General features: G+C 38.3%; 1 protein-coding gene across 3 annotated transcripts in view; it reads left to right on the forward strand.

Moving 5' to 3' along the window:
- LOC126235909 (nonsense-mediated mRNA decay factor SMG8) overlaps window positions 1-21,277 on the forward strand; it is an 88,375-nt gene extending 67,098 nt beyond the window's left edge. For all 3 annotated transcript variants that reach the window (XM_049944860.1, XM_049944862.1, XM_049944861.1), the window contains exons 14-17: window positions 14,792-14,910; window positions 17,181-17,361; window positions 17,457-17,636; window positions 20,970-21,277. In XM_049944860.1, the coding sequence (XP_049800817.1) occupies window positions 14,792-14,910; window positions 17,181-17,361; window positions 17,457-17,636; window positions 20,970-21,090 (601 nt within the window). In that variant the 3' untranslated portion in view covers window positions 21,091-21,277. The remainder of the gene's footprint in view (window positions 1-14,791; window positions 14,911-17,180; window positions 17,362-17,456; window positions 17,637-20,969) is intronic.
- The last annotated feature ends 609 nt before the right edge of the window (window positions 21,278-21,886 follow it).

Genomic DNA, 21,886 nt, shown 5'->3' on the forward strand with positions numbered 1-21,886 from the left:
TCGTTGAAAATCAGACTAAGTGGGGTGGCTAGGGGCATTGTCTAGCAATACAGTTGCATGGGATAGTAGGTTTCTTGGTTTCAAGTGTTTTTAAAAGCTGGACCAAATCCACCAAAAAACCACTCTTTAAATGAATTACATTTAATCTAAGCACTTTTTTTTGCTTTGTAATAAATGAGAAGTACTGATGTGTTTATGTTTTTGAAGGCTTATAGTTTCTTAGATTTGCCAATTTCAAACAACAGCAATTTATGGTCAACACTTGTGTTGCTGTTGTTGCAGTGGTCAGCCTGTCCTTTGCTAGTTTCATGTCTGTGACTGTTTCATTCTTTCAGGCAAGAGTTTTTTGAGGGAGTATTTTTTAGTTTAGACCAGTCTTGTCAATGTTGTATAATTGATCAGCTGCCAGTTAATTTTTTGAGACTGTTTTTTTTTTTTTTCAAATTTGTGAACAAACTCCACATCTGCAATGGAAAGTTTTCACATGAAGTAGCTACTTGGCTAACTCTGTGACAATTTTTCCACCAGTAAAACCAACCTTCACATGCTTGGAATTTGTCTTTTTCGTCCTCCCAGTTTTTGGTTCAACTGAATAGCTTTTCTTTTGTGATAGGGTCTGAACCATGAACCATGGATCTTTCCGTTATTGGGGAGGCTTGCATGCCTAAGCAATACCGATAGCCTTACTGTAGGTGCAACCACAACGGAGGGGTATCTGTTGAGAGGTAGACAAATGTGTGGTTCCTGAACGGGGGGCAGTAGCCTTTTCAATGGTTGCAGGGGAAATAATCTGGCTGATTGACTGATCTGGCCTTGTAACATCAACCAAAACAGCCTTGCTGTGCTGGTACAGCGAACAGCTGTAAGCAAGGGAAGCTATAGCCGTAATTTTTCCCGAGGGAATTCAGCTCTACTGTATGGTTAAATGATGATGGCATCCTCTTGGGTAAAATATTCCAGAGGTAAAATAGTCCCCCACTTGGATCTCCGGGCAGGGACTACCCAGGAGGACATCGTTATCAGGAGAAACAAAAGTGGTATTCTACAGATCAGAGCTTGGAATTTCAGATCCCTTAATCAGGCAGGTAGGTTAGAAAATTTGAAAAGGGAAATAGATAGGCTAAAGTGAGATATAGTGGGAATTAGTGAAGTTTGTTGGCAGGAGGAACAGGGCTTCTGGTCAGGTGAATGCAGGGTTGTAAGTACAAAATCAAATAGGGGTAAAGCAGGAGTAGGTTTAATAATGAATAAAAAAAATAGGAATGCGGATAAGGTACTATGAACAGCATAGTGAATGCATTATTGTAGCCAAGGTAGACACGAAGCCCTTATCCATCACAGTAGTACAAGTTTATATGTCAATTAGCTCTGTGGGCAAGTTGCAGATTGAGGAAATGTATGTTGAGATAAAGCAAATTATTCAGATAATTAAGTGAGATGAAAATTTAATAGTCATGGGGGACTGAAATTAGATAGTAGGAGAAGGAAGAGAAGGAAAAGTAGTAGGTGTATATGGACTGGTGGGAAGGAATGAAAGAGGAAGCTGACTGGTAGAATTTTACATGGAGCATAATTTAATCATAGCTAACACTTGGTTTAAGAATTGTGAAAGGAGTTTGTGTACATGGAAGAGACCTAGAGACACTGGAAGTTTCAGATTGATTATATAATGGTTAGACAGATTTTGGAACCAGAGGTTGTAGAGAGTTTCAGAGGGAGCATTAAGGAATTATTGATAAGAACAGGGGAAAGGAATACAATAGAAAAAGAATGGATAGCTTTGAGAGATGAAATAGTGATGGTCGCGCAGAGGATCAACTAGATAAAAAGAGGAGGGCTAGCAGAAACCCTTGGGTAACACAAGATGTATTGAATTTAATCGATGAAAGGAAAAAATATAAAAATGCAATGAATGAAGCAGGCAAAAGGGAATATATTCATCTAAAAAATGAAATCAACAGGAAATGCAAAATGGCTAAACAAGAATGGATGTAGGACAAATGTAAGGATGTGAAAGCATATATCACTAAGGGTAAGACAGATGGTGCCTACAGGAAAATTAAAGAGACCTTTAGAGAGAACAGAACCACCTGTATGAATATCAAGAGCTAAGATGGAAAACCAGTCCTAAGCAAAGCAGGGAAAGCAGAAAGGTGGACAGAGTATATAGAGGGTCTATACAAGGGAGATGTACTTCAGGGCAGTATTATGGAAATGGAAGAGTATGTAGATCATGATGAGAAGGGAGTATGATACTGCATGAAGAGTTTGACAAAGCACTGAAAGACTTAAGTCAAAACAAAGCCCTGGGAGTAGACAACATTCCATTAGAGCTACTGATAGTCTTGGAAGAGCCAACTATGACAAAACTCTTCCATCTGATGAGCAAGATGTATGAGGCAGGTTAAATACCTTCAGACTTCAAGAAGAATATAATAATTCCAATTCCAAAGAAAGCAAGTGCTAACAGATGTGAAAATTACCAAATTATCTGTTTAATAAATCATGATTACAAAATACTACCACGAATTCTTTACAGAAGATTTGAAAAACTGGTTGAATCCAACCTCCAGGAAGATCAGTTTGGATTAAGGAGAAGTGTAGAAAAACAGGAAGCAATACTGACCCTATGCCTTCTCATAAAAGATGGTTTAAGGAACAGCAAACCTGTGTTTATAGCATTTGTAGACTTAGAGAAAGCTTTTGACAATGTTGACTGGAATGCTTTGTTTCACATTCTAAAGGTGGCAGGGCTAAAATGCAGTGAGCAGAAGGCTATTTACGATTTGTATAGAAACAAGATGGCAGTTGTAAGAGTCGAGGGGCACGAAAAGGTAGTAGTGGTTGAGAAAGGAGTGAGACAGGGTTGTAGCCTATCCCTGATGTTATTCAATCTGTATATTGACCAAGCAGTAAAGGAAAGAAAAGAAAAATTTGGAATAGGAATTAAAGTCCAGGGAGAAGAAATAAAAACTTTGAGGTTTGCTGATGGCATTATAATTCTGTTAGGGACAGCAAAGGAATTGGAAGAGCAGTTGAACAAAATGGACAGTTTAATTTTATCCATATTTTGCAGCTTAAAATGTGACTGTATTTACAACATTGGAGGTATGAATTAAACAACGCCTTCAGTCACAACTTTTTCGTGTTTTATTAACTACACGATGCATTTCAGACCCTGTGGGTCCATTGTCAGGTGTGCTTTGTTTTAATACATGTTTTATTTCTCCTCCTGAATGAGGTGAAATGCATGTTCCTGTCACGAAAAGGTTTAATGTTAGGTTATGAATTTCATAAGTCGAACGCGGAAAATATGTGCCAAATAGTGGAAAATGAACACTGTAAACTTACCACATAATCCAAGGAAAACATTTTCAACGTTTTAGTACTGAAATGTTTGCTGGTACTAAAATGTACAAATACATACAAAACATTACAAATAATCTCAAAGAAAATTATTTATTGAGAAAAGGTCACCATAAATTCACCAAATATCATTCTTTTGAAACACAACTAGCTCTTCACACACACAAAGTAATGAGTGTGATTAACAGGGGATCTCAAGTTGATTCCATATTTCTGGACACCATTCACCACAACTGACTGCTAATTAAATTACATGCCCATGGAATATCGCCCCAGTTGTCCAACTGGATTCACAATTTTCTGCCATTATGTTCACAGTTCATAGAAACTGATGAAAAGTCATTGAGTAAGACAGAAGTGATATCTGATGTTCTCCAAGGAAGTGTTGGAGGCTGTCTGCTGTTCCTAATCTATATAAATGATTAAGGATAAAATCCAAGTAGCCCTCACAGATTGTTTGCAGATGATGCTGTCATTTACAATCTTTTAAAAATCGTCTACCGATCAAAACCAACTGCAGTATAATTTAGACAAGATATATGTAAAGTGTGAAAAGCTGCAGTTGACTCTGAATAATGAAAAGTCATCCACATGAGTACTAAAAGAAATCTGCAAAATTTCAGTTATACGATAAATCACTCAAGTCTAAAGGCTGTGAATTCAACTAAATACTTAGGGATTACAGTTACTGATAACTTACATTGGAACCATCACAAAGATAATGTTGTAAGGAAAGCAAACCAAAGACTGTTTTATTGGCAGAACGCTTAAAAGATGCAACACGTCTACTAAAGAGACTGCCTACACTGTGCTTGCCCTACCTCTTGTGGGGTATTGCTGCACATCAGATAGAATTGACAGAGGACATAAAAAAAGTTCAAAGAGGGGAAGTTCATTTTGTGTTATCACAAAATACGGGAGAGACTGTCACAGGTGTGATATGTGAGTTGGGTGGCAATAATTAAAATAAAGATGTTGTCATTGCCACAGGACCTTCTTATGAAGTTTCAATCACTACCTTTTTTCCTCTGGATATGAAAATATTTTGTTGATGCTTGCCTACATAGGGATAAATGATAATTGTAATACTCAGAGCATCAAGGAAACACAGTGCACCACCATCTTCTCTACGTTCTCACTTGCCGCAAATGAAATGGATGCCTTGGCCACAGCGTCTACAGAAAGCCCACCCACACTGATCTTTACTTGTTTACCATCAGCCTTCATCACCTGGCACAGAACCACACTGCTTTACAAACATTGGTGCATTGTGCAAGAATGGTATCAGATGCTGATGACCTGCCACATGAACTGAACCACCTACACAAGGTCTTCAGGAGCAGTGGCTATAATGTCAATCAAATAAATGAAGTGATTTCAAGCAAGACTCATAAGGCCACTGACGAGGACCAGGAGAAGAAACTTGCTGTATTGCCTTTCTGTGGCTCTGTGTCAGGTAAGATAAGCTGACTGCTGAAACAACACAAGGTCAAATCAATCTTCAGACCTCTGACCAAAATCAGTCAGTTACTGAGACAAGTTAAAGATGCAACAGGTCTCAGAATGCCTTAGGTCTACAAGATACTTTGTGAATGTGGCCAGTCTTATATTGGACAAACAGTAAGCACTGGAACAATGCAGCAAGAAGCATGAGAGGTTTTATCGCCTGTGCTATCCTGAGAAACCTGCTTTAGCTAAGTACGTGTTAGAAAATGGACACCGTATAAAGTTTGACGAAACATCCATCATGGCTCACACAGGTGGCTTCTGGGATTGTGTAATTAAAGAAGGCATTGAAATAAAAATCACCAATAAAACCCTAAATAGAGATGGTGCAGCGTGATGTGGGATCCTGTGATCACACGGTTGAAGCAGGTGTTTTGAATGATGCATCAACATTTGCCCACGTAGGGCAATGCTGCAGGCACCAGTGACGTTACAGTCCTTCAAGTAGTGTATATAAGGGGTGTACCAGCAGCCCACTGGTAGTCATACCCCTTGACAGTGGCCAAGGAATGCTTGGCCGAAAGCCTGTGTAATTTTAATTACTTGAGACAGTTGGAAACCCAAGAATTTTTTATTCAAGTGAACTGAGATTTCTCTGAAGTTTTTGGTTACATCAAGAGATGAGTTTGCTGGGTGATAGAAGGGTCTAATTATCATTTTATGCCCACCCCTGATACTGAGTCTTGCCCAAAAAGTCTCACATACAGCTTCAATTTCTATCTTGATGGATTTGAGTTTGTCTGCTGTGACAAATATGCCATCTCCATTTCTCATTTGCCTATCCTTTTGATATACATTTAAATTTTCACTGCTATCAATTTCAGGTGTCAACCAGCTTTCTGTAGTTAGTATACGTTGAGCTTCACTGATTTTCATAAGCACTTGTGTCCATGGGAAACTTCCCTTGTTCATCCTGTAAATACTCTCTTAATAGTGTACTTGAATCAGTATTTATGATTCTGTGGAATAGTACTGTTCCCTTGTCAGTTAAACCTGATTGATGGGGATCTATATTGCTGCCATTTGACCATTATGATTATATAAACCATCTATTATAGGATTCACAGCTATTTCATGAGAAATATTTTGATTTATAAATAAATTATCAGTCGCTGTTGCACTGTGCTCTTATTCTTGTTGGGATGTTTCAGTGGGACGAAACAAGAGAATGGACATCAGTAACTCTAGATGCTCTTCATCAAAACCATCCTTTATGAAAACAATTTTAAAATTTCCACATACAATCATTTCCCATTTACTTGTGCTAAGTCTCCAACATCTGTAGAAATATTTTGAGATCTTGAAGTTTTCTGTTGTGATATGAGGAAGTCATCTCTCTTGTGTAACAGACTTATTGCATTTTGATAGAAAAGTATAAATTTATTATGATTGTTACCAATTGTCTCATCCATGTTGCCATTTTTGTTTTTCTGCCTATTGGGAAACAATTGTATGTGGAGATTGTAAAATTGACAACTCTATCTTTGAAAAACATTAACCCTAAAAAAGGTCAACTGAAATTATTGAAAATCACAAAGATTGGGCAGGTAGTGCCCTGGTTACACTGAAGGCTTTTGGAAATTAGATTTACAAGTAACCTCTTACCAGAAATAATCAGACACAGGACATGCTGTGTGAGGGACAACACATCAGACACATTCAGATGTGATCATGCCACTCTGCTGAGCAGCTCCTAATGCTTTGCTTTTACATCTTCAGCGGAAAAATTCATCCAGGACTTGTCCAATGACACAGTAATGTGAATAGCATTCCCAGCGATCTCCCTGATGTCATCCTAAATTTCGTAGCGGAGGTTCTGGTCCAAACTGTTCCCAACACCCTCAATCACTACTTGATTTTCTTTAGCAACATCTTTTCCCAGAGAGCTGAAATCACAGATGACATTGGTGATCACTGCATTTCACATAAACATGTTAGTTACATAATATTAATTACCTATGGAACCCCTCCCCACGAACCATGGACCTTGCCGTTGATTGGGAGGCTTGCGTGCCTCAGCGATACAAATGGCCGTACCGTAGGCCAGACAAACGTGTGGTTCCTGATGCAGGGGCAACAGTCTGGATGATTGACTGATCTGGCCTTGTAATACTAACCAAAACAGCCTTGCTGTGCTGGTACTGTGAATGGCTGAAAGCAAGGGGAAACTACAGCCGTAATTTTTCCCGAGGGCGTGCAGCTTTGCTGTATGATTAAATATTATTAAATGATGCTGGCGTCCTCTTGGGTAAAATATTCCGGAGGTTAAATAGTCCCCCATTCGGATTTCCGGGCGGGGACTACTCAAGAGGATGTCGTTATCAGGAGAAAGAAAACTGGCGTTCTGCGGATCGGAGCGTGGAATGTCAGGTCCCTTAATCGGGCAGGTAGGTTAGAAAACTTAAAAAGGGAAATGGATAGGTTAAAGTTAGATATAGTGGGAATTAGTGAAGTTCGGTGGCAGGAGGAACAAGACTTTTGGTCAGGTGAATACAGGGTTATAAATACAAAATCAAATAGGGGTAATGAAGGAGTAGGTTTAATAATGAATAAAAAAATAGGAGTGCGGGTAAGCTACTACAAACAGCGTAGTGAACGCATTATTGTGGCCAAGATAGACATGAAGCCCACACCTACTACAATAGTACAAGTTTATATGCCAACTAGCTCTGCAGATGATGAAGAAATTGATGAAATGTATGATGAGATAAAAGAAATTATTCAGGTAGTGAAGGGCGACGAAAATTTAATAGTCATGAGTGACTGGAATTCGAGAGTAGGAAAAGGGAGAGAAGGAAACATAGTAGATGAATATGGATTGGGGAAAGAAATGAAAGAGGAAGCCGTCGGGTAGAATTTTGCCCAGAGCATAACTTAATCATAGCTAACACTTGGTTCAAGAATCATAAAAGAAGGTTGTACACGTGGGAGAATCCTGGAAATACTAGAAGGTATCAGATAGATTATATAATGGTAAGACAGAGATTTAGGAACCAGGTATTAAATTGTAATACATTTCCAGGGGCAGATGTGGACTCTGACCACAATCTATTGGTTATGAGCTGTAGATTAAAACTGAAGACACTGCAAAAAGGTGGGAATTTAAGGAGATGGGATCTGGACAAACTGATTAAACCAGAGGTTGTACTGAGTTTCAGGGAGAGCATAAGGGAACAATTGTCACAAATGGGGGAAAGAAATACAGTAGAAGAAGAATGGGTAGCTTTGAGGGATAAAGTAGTGAAGGCAGCAGAGGATCAAGTAGGTAAAAAGACGACGGATAGTAGAAATCCTTGGGTAACAGAAGAAATATTGAATTTAATTGATGGAAGGAGAAAATATAAAAATGCATTAAATGAAGCAGGCAAAAAGGAATACAAACGTCTCAAAAATGAGATCGACAGGAAGTGCAAAATGGTTAAGCAGGGATGGATAGAGGACAAATGTAAGGATGTAGAGGCTTATCTCACTAGGGGTAAGATAGATATTGCCTACAGGAAAATTAAAGAGACCTTTGGAGAAAAGAGAACCACTTGCTTGAATATCAAGAGCTCAGATGGAAACCCAGTTCTAAGCAAAGAAGGGAAAGCAGAAAGGTGGAAGAAGTATATAGAGGGTCTATACAAGGGCGACGTACTTGAGGACAATATTCTGGAAATGGAAGAGAATGTATATGAAGATGAAATGGGAGATACAATACTGCGTGAAGAGTTTGACAGAGCACTGAAAGACCTGAGTCGAAACAAGGCCCCGGGAGTAGACAACATTCCATTAGAACTACTGATGGCCTCGGGAGAGCCAGTCCTGACAAAACTTTACAATCTGGTGAGCAAGATGTATGAGACAGGCGAAATAACCTCAGACTTCAAGAAGAATATAATAATTGCAATCCCAAAGAAAGCAGGTGTTGACAGATGTGAAAATTACCAAACAATCAGTTTAATTAGCCACAGCTGCAAAATACTAACGCGAATTCTTTACGGACGAATGGAAAAACTAGTAGAAGCCAACCTTGGGGAAGATCAGTTTGGATTCCGTAGAAATATTGGAACACGTGAGGCAATACTGACCTTACGACTTATCTTAGAAGAAAGATTAGGGAAAGGCAAACCTACATTTCTAACATTTGTAGACTTACAGAAAGCTTTTGACAATGTTGACTGGAATACTCTCTTTCAAATTCTAAGGGTGGCAGGGGTAAAATACAGGGAGCGAAAGGCTATTTACAATTTGTACAGAAACCAGATGGCAGTTATAAGAGTCGAGGGACATGAAAGGGAAGCAGCGGTTAGGAAGGGAGTGTGACACGGTTGTAGCCTCTCCCTGATGTTATTCAATCTGTATATTGAGCAAGCAGTAAAGGAAACAAAAGAAAAATTCGGAGTAGGTATTAAAATTCATGGAGAAGAAATAAAAACTTTGAGGTTCGCCGATGACATTGTAATTCTGCCAGCGACAGCAAAGGACTTGGAAGAGCAGTTGAATGGAATGGACAGTGTCTTGAAAGGAGGATATAAGATGAACATCAACAAAAGCAAAATGAGGATAATGGAATGTAGTCGAATTAAGTCGGGTGATGCTGAGGGAATTAGATTAGGAAATGAGACACTTAAAGTAGTAAAGGAGTTTTGCTATTTGGGGAGCAAAATAACTGATGATGGTCGAAGTAGAGAGGATATAAAATGTAGACTGGCAATGGCAAGGAAAGCATTTCTTTAGAAGAGAAATTTGTTAACATCGAGTATAGATTTAAGTGTCAGGAAGTTGTTTCTGAGAGTATTTGTATGGAGTGTAGCCATGTATGAAATGAAACATGAACGATAAATAGTTTGGACAAGAAGAGAATAGAAGCTTTCAAAATGTGGTGCTGCAGAAGAATGCTGAAGATTAGATGGGAAGATCACATAACTAATGAGGAGGTATTGAATAGAATTGGGGAGAAGAGGAGTTTGTGGCACAACTTGACTAGAAGAAGGGATCGGTTGGTAGGACATGTCCGGAGGCATCAAGGGATCACAAATTTAGCATTGGATAGCGGTGTGGAGGGTAAAAATCGTAGAGGGAGACCAAGAGATGAATACACTAAGGAGATTCAGAAGGGCGTAGATTGCAGTAAGTACTTGACACGATAAAGATGACCAGCATCAGAAGCTACTCATGGTGAAAATTAATGGGGAGAACCAGGATTCCAAGAAGAATTTTGGCAAAAACTTCCATCTCTACTTATAAGGTCACTTGCTAATTTCATTTTAACTGCTTTCTTAATAACACTATCCCCATAGCTGGAAGTGCATACCAGAATCTCCATGTTGTTATATTCTGTACGGTGACTGGTGCCAAGATAGTGTTCTGCAATAGCAGAGTTGCTCATCTGTTGTAAACATGTGTGATTTTTATGCTCAGTACACTGTCGTGATAATGTGACCAAGGTATGATATGCCACAACCTCAGGGAATATGGTAGACACCCACTGTATGCAAACCAAGATAATCCTTTATGGAACCTAAAAGTACCCTAATCTTAAGACGTTGATCGAAAAATATGTTTCACATAATATTTCCACAAAATACGAACATTCCTGTTGGAAATGCTCTCTGCTTAAGACAAAAAGGCCATACACTTTGGTGCCACCTTGGTATTATCATTAAATACGTGGTGCATGTTTGGCTGACAGTGCAACACATGTCTGATCTCTCTTTCACTATAACCATTCTGATAAAAGGTGACCTCAAGACGGGCTAAATCAACTTTGAAACTCTCAGGTTCTGATATGACGTGAGTCCTGTGAACCAAGTATGAAGTACCCCTTCATGCTGACCCAGATGGTGGTAAGTTCAGCCTACAGATAACAAGTCAGCATGAGCAGGCTTTCTATAAATGGCATTTCCCAACATACGATCAACCTTTCTCCAGACCAACACATCAAGGAAGGGGTGAGTCATTCTTTTCCACCACCATCCTGAAACAGTTATTCGGATGGATTGAATTCAGATGTTCTAAAAACTCATTCAAATGCTCATTGCCATGAGACCAAAAAATAAAAGTATCATCTACTTATCTGAAGAAACACGCAGGTTTGAAAGCCACTGACTCCAAGGCATGTTCCTTGAAGTCTTCCCTAAATGAATTGTCAATAATAGGTGACAATGGGCTTCTCATTGCAACTCCATCTCTCTACATATAGCACTGGTCATTGAATAAAAAGTAAGTGGAAGTCAACACATGTCGAAATAGGTTCATAAATTCAACACCAAACCTGACTTCAATTGAAAGTAATGAATCAGACAGAGGAACATGGGTGAAGAAAGAGACCAAATTGAAACTTACCGGAATGTCAGAATCATTCAAACCCATTCCCTCTAATCGACATAAGAAATCCACCAAGTTCTTAATGTGATGCTCATACTGACCTACTATTGGGGGCAAGAGAGTAGCAAGGTATATTGCTACATAGTGTGTTGGAGAACCAATGTTATTCAAAATTGGTCTAAGAGGAACTCCTTCCCCATGGATCTTCAAGGGCATATAACCTGAGGGGGGCCAGCACAGTAAGAATTAAGACTCCCGATAGCCTCCTGTGACAATGAACTTTTCTTCACGATGCTGTTAGGCTTCCTCTCAACACTTTTTGTGGGGTCAGCTTTGACTTTACATATGTTGAATCAGACAGTAAACACTGCATCTCTTGGACATAATTCGTTCACAGTACATACGGTGAGAGAAGAGCTCTGATAGTTGACGCAGTCCTAGTGCACGTGCTTCACACATCCATGACAGCCAGTCAGATCGTGAGCTTTTGTTTATGTCACCGTGGCAATGCCCCATTGTTGCCCAGTGCTAGACGACCGCTACTGGCTCGCTGCCCGTCCATGTTGAATACTGGTAACTACGATGCCAGCTGTCAGAGCTCCTCTCTCGACATACGAAGTGTAGCACATTTTCAACTGTCTCACCATCTCCCCTCCCCACTCTCCAATCTCTCTCTCTCTCTCTCTCTCTCTCTCTCTCTCTCTCTCTCTCTCTCTCTCCCTCTCCCTCCCTCTCTCTCTGAAGTAATTGCTGTATTGAGGTGGTGTGCTTACACATTGCAGTTAGTGTTGTGACAGGGAAAAAAATGAACGACAACAAAAATAATATTGGTACCACAATGTCTGATCTAAACTTAACTCAGGCAATGAACTTACTGACTAAGAGTAGTTCCAGTCCAGCTGTTATGTCAGTGACAGTAACTAAGTTCAGGCTCTGTTAATAATGCACACTGTGATACTCGGCAGATGTTTCAACACTTTGCGATGACTGCAGCCAGTGGTGATGCAATAGCACTGAAGGCAACTGGTAATTGTCCAGTGGCTGCTGGCAACTGATGGCAACTGCGACAGCTGGCCAAATGGAGTTGTATGTTCACTTTTATCCATGATTGGTGGATGGATGTTCGTGTGCTCAGTATTTGTCTGACATCAGGTGAGGCAGGATGTAGTCCCAGCTATCAGTGCCCTCTGTGGCATCAGAGCATAACTATGGTGGATGTGTCAGAGTATTTGTATTATTTATGGTGGAGGCGTAATATGGTTCCTGTTAGGTGTGTCCTCTCTGGTGGCTGACCATAACGACATGGCACCACACTGGAAACTGGCACTGCATGTGGTGCTGTCTTTGTATAGGGCTGTATACCATATCTGACAGTTGACATAATAAGAAGTGGATTAAGTTAGGCGTATAGTAATTGCCACTGCTTTGTAACTAGTGTGTAAAATAAGCTCATAAGTGTGTGAAACAAGTATTTCACAAGAGGAATCAAAATGCAGGAGGAATAGCTCCAGTGCTAAGGTTTGCATATGATGGCTCTTTTGGTTGAAAGTAAGGCATCTGTTGAATGAGGGGGACATATTACTTAGCACAAAATTTGAGTTAAGGCTAAACAAAGATAATACTAAACTGACGATGAATAGAATAAAGCATGTAGACTTATTAAAATAGAGAAGAGAGAGTGGTAGAAGAAAGAAAACAATTCTTACATACTTTAATTGGTAGAGTAGGCTTGACCATGACCATAATGAACATCAATTGAAAATACAAATTATTATCATGATTTTGATGGATTATAGTAATTTATATTTTTAGTTACATTCTGATAGGTAGAGGGCAAAATTATATAAGATGGTCGAAGAAAGGAAGATACCAAGATTTTTCCAGCAAAAGAATTCTGCTGATTTCAAATACTGATTTAGAACTGAGAAACAAGTTTCTAGAAATCTACATCTTCAGCCATGCACTGTATGGAATAAACATGAAAAATGGAAATTTGGGAAAGGAACTGAAAGCATTTGAATTTGTTGCTTTAGAATGATGTTAAAATATTTAAAAAGATAAACTACCAAATGTGAAGATGCCATAAGGAATATGTGAGGGAAGAAGGAAAGTGATCTTAGTGGTTAGCACGACAGATTTATAAAACATTCAATCTCTAGTGATTACACTGAATTATTTGGAATAGTTAAGCAATATCCATTCAGCATTTTGAGGTGAGCTACATTAATCATAGTGACATGCAAATGACTGAAATAGTATTGCCTGTTGACTTCTGTCTACATGGCTGACAATTGTTTCACGATTTTCCTGACATTTTGCCAGCAGAAGTGGCTGGCATTACAACAGTTCACCCTCCATTGCTGATGAAACATCAGGGAAATTGTTAAATATCAGCTGAAGAACTCAAGACAGAAGCTAACAGACAATATGGCAACAAATTGCCATGAAAAAAGCATCAAGAATTTTGTACTGAAATATTGTCAAACCTTTTTTTTTTTTTTTCTTGATAGTCAAACATGACATAACTGTAGTAAAGAAAATGTAACTGATGTGTTGGTGAATGTGCCAACACCTTGTAGATAGAGGAGGCCGAAATGCACGCTATCTAACGCAGACGGGCGTGAATTCTGGAACAGGATAAGTAGTGAATTCTAATAAGAAAAGTATGCAGCTCCTTTGGTACTTATCTTTTAATCCATCCTTTGTATACATCGTTCTTGATGAGACATCTGGAGATTGTGGCGATACAAGTGAGACTCTTTTGATACAAGCTATCTAAGGCTAATGGTGCCTTGCTAGGTCGTAGACATGAACTTAGCTGAAGGCTATTTTGTCTCTCGGCAAAGGAGAGCAAAGGCTTCGTCCGTATAGGCGCTAGCAACGTCGTCGTACAACTGGGGCGAGTTCTCGTACGTCGCTCGAGACCTGCCTTGTGGTGGCGCTAGGTCTGCGATCCTGACGGTGGCGACACGCGGGTCCGACATGTACTAATGGACCGCGGCCGATTTAAGCTACCACCTAGCAAGTGTGGTGTCTGGCGGTGACACCACAGTAACAAATGTCTGTTTTCTTGTTTTCTGGTGCACAAATTTGAAAGATAACACAAGTAAAATATATCAGTGGAAATATTAACAATTATATGGAAAAAACTTACTAACTTTAAACTGTGTGAAATACAACTCTTTTAAAGAGTATCATTCTGTTTGTCAAAGTTGAGCTGCATTACTGGATGAGAACAGTTTTGCGCGCGCACGTGTGTGTGTGTGTGTGTGTGTGTGTGTGTGTGTGTGTGTTGTGTTTTTTGTCTAAAAATTTAGCAAGTAATGATCCTCCTCCTCCTCCTCCTCCTACTACTACTACTACTGTTAATACTTATAAAAAAATAATAATTTTGTTGTTGACATCTTTTAATTTGGTGAGTAGTGATCTATCCTCATATATCTAGTTGTCTTGAAGCATAGATTTTGCATCAGTGTAAATTATAAGAGTGTAAGTGAGAAAAAGTGTGTGTCTGAGGCATTAAAAGAGCAAAAGAAATTTTACACATTTAGTAGTTTTAAGTAGCAATATAGCAGTATCAGAGGAATTCTGTTCCAATTTTTTCCTTCAGAGATCGCAACAGTGGTTGGCCAGCTGTTGGTGACTCATACAGAGGGAAGCATCCATGTTCCAGTCCTCATATGTCCAGCAACCTTCTACGTGGACGCAAATCAAAAGGGGGAAACAAAGGTGATTTAAATTTTTCCTACCTTCACTGGTTTGGATTATATTGTTAAGACATTTCATTATAGTTATAAAAAGTGAACTGCTTCAGTTGTACTGCATATGCCTCAGTGTTATCTGTGGGCTTAATTTCAGGAGCACCTCATCAAACTGTTGGCTTCACAACCCTGATTAATCTTTTATTTTATTAGAATGGCCCCAAGGAAAAATTATTTTAGCATTTCTAAAATATTGTCTAGTTAGAATATAATTTTTTCTTGTAATAGGTGATCTGAACATAAATTCTATGTAGCGTATAGTGCAAATGAAAGACAAAGTAAATTGGGATTACTTCCATACTTGATGGTGGTAGTAGAGAATGTTTACCATAGAGTTTATACATCAGTTGAAGTGATACTTACATATTTTTGTCCTTATGGTACCCTGGGAAGGCCAGGGGAAATACAGGTTTTTCAAATTTGTATTACATTAGAAGGGATAAGGTGAATGTCATGCCCTTCCAACAGCCGCCTGTGCAGACGTTGCTGATAAGCAACCATAGTCTCATAGACTGTAGAGCACAAAGTATTAAAAACGGAGAGCAGAAAAAGGAGCGTGGATCCTTGGTGACTATACTGCATCTTAACATAAAAAACAGTTGCATAATGGTCTTGATTGGTTAAAAAAATGACATGTTTCACCCAATAGGGCATCATCAATCAGAGTACTTCATGTAACATGAGTCATAATTTTTAGTAGCATAGAATAAGACCATGCTCGTAAAATGGAAGCATGGCGATGGTACAAAGTACTGAGAGCCAAATCACACTCACACAGTGTATACTCAGTAACGACGAAAGTTTACAGTGTTTATAGATACAGATGCATATTTATGCACCACTCAGTAGTATTTCCTCAAGGAATAAAATAACACAGGTCTGTATTATTTTGCTTTATGTTTCTGCAGTCATAATCCCTTTTGTTGGAACAGCACGTGTTGTTCTAATTTTTCCTCAGTAGAAACACCCCCCCCCCCCCCTCACACTACCCCTCCCCCCTTCCTTCTCATTAAGAATTATTGTATTTGTTTTTGACACAGTAATGTGTTATAACTTTGCATTTTTTCTCATTTTCCCCATTTTCTGCTTTGTGTGTAAATGAACAATAAATTGTACAAACTGTGAAAAACCACACAATGTCACCATTATAAGTTGCATACAGTTACATTATGTGATTTTTTAACGCTTTCATGATTCCTCAGTTCCATGATGTCTCCAGCAGCCATCCTCTTTATGTACAATTGTACAGCTTCAGCTTTTGGCCATTTTCAAGTACCTAAGACAGAAGCATTATACACTGGATATATTAGTGTCACTTGTATTTTAACATAGGAACAACTCATATCTCTTAGGTATACTATGCATACTATAACTTATTTTACGGACAATTCTTTAATGGTATATTAAGCTGTGTATGTCCTTGCTCCTATGACTGCAGGTAATTTACATAAAATAAATTAGAAAAGGTATTTTGCTATTTTAGAAGTACGTAACTTTTGAGGCTTTGTTGCAAAGCTCTCATGTATAATGTCAGTGGTTTAACATACTTAAACAACCTTCTCTAATTTATGTTGTGACAATTACATGCAGTTAAGTGAGCAAGAATGTATATGGCATAATATACCACTAAGGCACTGTCCATAAAGTAAGTTATAAAGTGCCTAGTATATCTAGCGATTTGACGTGTTCCTATGGTAAAATCACAAGTGACACTAATGTATCCAATGTATAATGCTTCGGACTGATGACCACAGATGTTAAGTCCAATAGTGCTCAGAGCCATATAATGCTTCTGTTTTAGATACCTGAAAATGGTCTATGCCAAAATTGTACAATCATACATAAAATAAAGAGAATGGCAGCTGAAGGTATCAGAAAATCATTCAAAAAATTGGTAAATTATCGCACTGAAAATTATGTGATATTCTTGCACACTCTGCAGAAGGTCATAGAAGGGCAGGAGTCTTGTTTCCAAATTAATAAGAACTGTTAATTTCCAGTTCATTTCCATTCAAACTGAAAAGTTATGTTCTCAGAGTGACTTCTTCGGTATTTCTGAGAAACCATGCTCACTTTTGCTCGTATATAGAACATTATCATTGTCTGTTTCTCTCTGGCTTCATGTAGTGAAAAATAGCAATAATGTGACATAATCAACAGGACTTATTTATTGCTTCCCATCATATTTTTAAAATCTTAAAACTCGATATGGATGTATAATATATTATGAATTTGCAGATCTTTCTGAATTTGTCGTAAAAATCTTTGTGGGAGTGGAGTACGAATGCCCAAGGGGTCACCGTTTTATGTGTGCAGCTCCAGATAAAGTTTTAAAGACTACAGGTTCTGGTCTAGTCAAAGATAATGGCAACAAAGTGACAGGCAGTGATATGCCACTGTATTTTCCTTGTCCATGCAGGTATGTTAAAAATGTTTTGTTTACACATTGATATATGCCCTTTAGCGTGTGATGTCATTATAATCAGCTTTCAACGTACTGTGTGTTTATTTCAGAACAACGAAACCTTTAGTAGCACAACTGATGCGAGTGCATGTAGTGACACCAAAGGCACCAGTACATGTCACTCTGAATCCACGTGTCCAGCCAGCACCACCTCCATGTCCTATATTTGTAACTGGTTGTGATCAACCACTGAGGCTTTCGCAAAGTGCATATTGGGTTCTCCGATTACCGTATCCTTTAATAAATATCTCATGTGGTCATATTTCTGTTACTGATGTAGTGTTTTAAAGGAAGTAGTTTTAACTGGCAGGGACATCAGGTGTGGACACAATTAGTAGAATATATAGGCTGCTTTGTCTGCCAAAAATAGAGAAGAAGTTGACAGAAACTGCAATTTTCAGGTATTGCATGGGAAGTCAAGTGGCCAAAGGGTAGTAGCAGGTCTAGGTGAGAATATTTGGTTCTGGAAGCTAGGATTTTTGTCATCACTTGTTTTTGTCTGCACCTGCAGTTACCTGTTACATGGTACATCTTTCCTGTCTTGACTGTAGTTTCTATCAGGATATACTTTTCTGTATACACATTTTAGTTATTTGTTGGTTTTTCTAGTTTCATTTTTTATCCTGTCACAAACGGAGGACTTTTTTGTAATAAGATATCTAACGTGGAGCAAGGAAAAATTATGTCTGATTCCTTCAAGTATCTAAAGAAAACTATTTAATTATAATCATGCTATTTTATATATGTAATGTGCAGTGGGAAACCTCTCTTTCATCTCATAATGGTGTTTTCAAGTGTGTAGTTCAGAAGAGATGGTGGAGGATATAAGAATATGAAAAAAGAAACTCTTATTTCGCAGAAATCCAACAAGAATGCCATTGTCAACAGATTGTTATGACTAATTGCCAACCATCACTTAAAATGGACTGTCACAATAACCTCACCACAACAGTCACCTAAAGTGGTGAAACATAAGGGTGAAAAATCCAGTTCAGTATTCTAAGTTACTGGGTAAAATTTTACAAGGGTGTGTCCAAACCTTTATTTCGAAATGCGTGTTGGTAACACCTTTTACAAGCAGTCTTGGAAAGTCAAGATGATAGAGAGAGGTGTAATGCTGATACATTTTCATTTTGTTTCATTTGTGATGAAATAAATATCAATTTTAATATGACACAAACCTTAAAATATTGGATGCCAGACTGGAAACAGACTGAATTTACAGAGAAAAATGCTCGCTCTGCCTGGGAAAATATGCATAAAAATGTATTAAATCATTTAACAATCAGTTTTCATTAAAAACGATGACAGCTGAAACACAAAATCATTTTCAGTTAGGCTTATAAATGATAGACAAAGATTTCGTGAAATGCAGAGATAGTAGAAATCACTGGATAACATAAGAGATATTGAATTTAACCGATGAAAGGAAAAAATATGAAAAATGCAGCGAATGAAGCAGCAAAAGGGAATACAAATGCCTAAAAATAAGAGATTGACAGGAAGTGCAAAATGGCTAAGCAGGATGGCTAGAGGTCAGATGAAAGTATGTAGAAGCATGTTTCACTAGGGGATAGATAGATACTGCCTACAGGAAAATTAAAGAGGTGTTTGGAGAAAAGAGAAGCAGCTGTATGAATATCAAAAGCTCAGATGGAAAAGCAATCTTAAGGAAAGAAGGAAAAGCTGAGAGGTGGAAGAAGTATATAGAAGGTATATACAAGGGAGATAAACTTACAGTAACGTGGAAGAAGACGTAGATGAAAATGAGAGGGGGGTACAATACTGCAAAAAGAATTTGACAGAGCACTGAAAGACCTATTCAAAACAAGAACCCTGGGTAGACAACATTCTGTCAGAACTACTAATAACCTTGGGAGAGCCAGCCATGACAAAACTCTTCCATCTGGTGTGCAAGGTGTGTGAGACAGACTACAAGAAGAACGTAATAATTCCAATTCCAAATAAAGCAGTTTCCAACAGGTGTGAAAAATACTGAACAATCAGTTTAATAAGTTATGGTTGCAAAGTACTAACACAAATTATTTACAAAAGAATGGAAAAACTGGTAGTAGCTGTCCTTGGGGAAGATCAGTTTGGATTCTGGAGAAAGGTACGAACACACGAGGCAGTATGGACCCTACAATTTGTCTTAGAATGTAAGTGAAGGACAGCCAAACTTACATTCTTAACATTTGTAGACTTAGAGAAAGCTTTTAACAGTGTTGACTGGAATACTCTCTTTAAAATTCTGAAGGTAGCAGGCATAAAATACAGGGAGCGAAAGGCCATTTACAACTTGTCATAAACCATTATAAGAGTTGAGGGGCATGAAAGAGAAGCAGAGGTTGAGAAGGGAGTGAGACAGGGTTGTAACTTATCGTTGTTACTCAGTCTGTACATTGAACATTGAACAAGGATGGATGAACCTATGTTTGACATGTTGTAACAGGTAATTAGACAAACCTGAACCTTTATTCATGACAAAATACATCTTATGAAGACAATGGCAGCCATTGAATACAACAGGAAATGCATCATTGAAGGGCCTAATGATGATGTATAATATCACTGAAACAGGAAGCCTATAAAATAAATTGAAGATTGATTGTGGCAGTGGTGGGTCTCACCTAATTTGGGTACTTGAGGTACATTCTTGATTGGGCCATAGATGCAGAGCCCAGTATGTACTTCAGTAAGAGAGTGTCACCTGCAATGAGCACTCAAGATCTGGTCATGATCTAATCCAATGATAATGCACATGTTGCCCAACTGTCATCAATGTCCAGTACAATGTGTGATGTTATCCATCATTTATACCAAATTACTTCAACAGGCAATTTGACAGAAGTGCACACTCTTGAAACAGCAGCTATATCTAACTGAATAGCTGCAGCGGAATTAAGGTACATTAAGACTGGGCGTATGTTTCAGTTGATTAATTTAAAACTGGAAATATTAACATAAATGGTTTAGCACATAAAAAAGACTGAGAACTTTGCTAGCTTTTAGAGGAATTCTTTTTCAGAGTATTAATGTACACCCACCAACACACACCTGTATGGCTACATTTTTGCAGCTCTAATGCTGGGACATTGTAACCTTTGTGTGTGTGTGTGTGTGTGTGTGTGTGTGTGTGTGTGTGTGTTTTCACACATGTATGGGGCTTCTTGACGACGACTCAGCACCTCTACTATTCATTGAGTTTTCAGCAGTACTTCTAAAATAATTTATGTTCCACCAGGGCTTTCCATTACCCTGTAAATTAGTTTAGTTATTGAGATGTAGATGTCATTGCCTGGATAGTAACAAATAACTAACCTTACCATTGTGTATTCCAAAGCAATAAAATCTTTATTTATGTGCCTGAAATTTCTTCATAATTTGAAAATGGAAATTAATATGGATTGGCTAACATTCATTTTTAATATTGTTAACCAAAGTGTTTTATATTTTGCAGTTTAGGCCCAAAGCTCTAAGACTGTAAAACTATGCATTAAACACTACCATGTTTTCTGCAGACTGCTGTTGTTAATAATGTATTGATTCTTGACTGCTGCCAGATATGTGTATGTTGGTGACCAGGGACCATACCTTGCACCAAAGGAACCAGTTCCACTTAACTATGGGCGCCTTCTCACTGATGTTTATGGAATCACAGAAGTCACCCCTGAAGAAAAATGATTCTACAGCTAGTATTGTGATCATTGTTGAGATCACTGTGTGTGTGTGTGTGTGTGTGTGTGTGTGTGTGTGTGTGTGTGTGTGTGTGTGTGTGTGTGTGTGTGTGTGTGTGTGTTGGAAATTGTGATCACTTTTCAACAGACTGAACATACAAAATAAAAATATACAGTATTTTGTCAAAAATGAATGGTGAAATGTATTTGCTCTTTATTTCAGTGCACCCTTCACAGTTAAATAAGTTTTAATTTTCATAACAATATTGTGAAAAGGAAAGTTGTTACTCACCATACAGCGGAGATGCTGAGTCACAAATAGGCCCAACAAAAAGACTGTCACAAATATAGTTTCTGGGCAGTACGGCCTTCATCAAAATTAGACAACACACACAGAAACACAACTCACACACACACAAATGTTCATGATGATGTCAGTATTTTGGTCAGAAGAAGACCATCAGTTTATCAACAGGAACAGCTGAAGCAAGGATTACGAGTAAGAATTGACTAACAGTTGAGAGTCAAAGTATATTGCGCATTATTACTGTGTTTATGGTCAAAGCAGATGGAAACCAAAATTATAAACTCAGGTGTGTGTGAGTTGCATTTGCGTGTATGTGTGTATGTTGTCTAATTTTGATGAAGGCTGTACTGGCCAAAAACTATATTTGTGACAGTCTTTTTGTTGGGCCTATTTGTGACTCAGGATCTCCACTATATGGTGAGTCACGACTTCCCTTTTCACAATAGTGTTACATTCCATCCACAATTTTCCATTGATTTTAATTTTCATATGTGCA

Source organism: Schistocerca nitens, chromosome 2 (genome assembly GCF_023898315.1).
Source record: "Schistocerca nitens isolate TAMUIC-IGC-003100 chromosome 2, iqSchNite1.1, whole genome shotgun sequence".
Lineage (NCBI taxonomy): Eukaryota > Metazoa > Arthropoda > Insecta > Orthoptera > Acrididae > Schistocerca > Schistocerca nitens.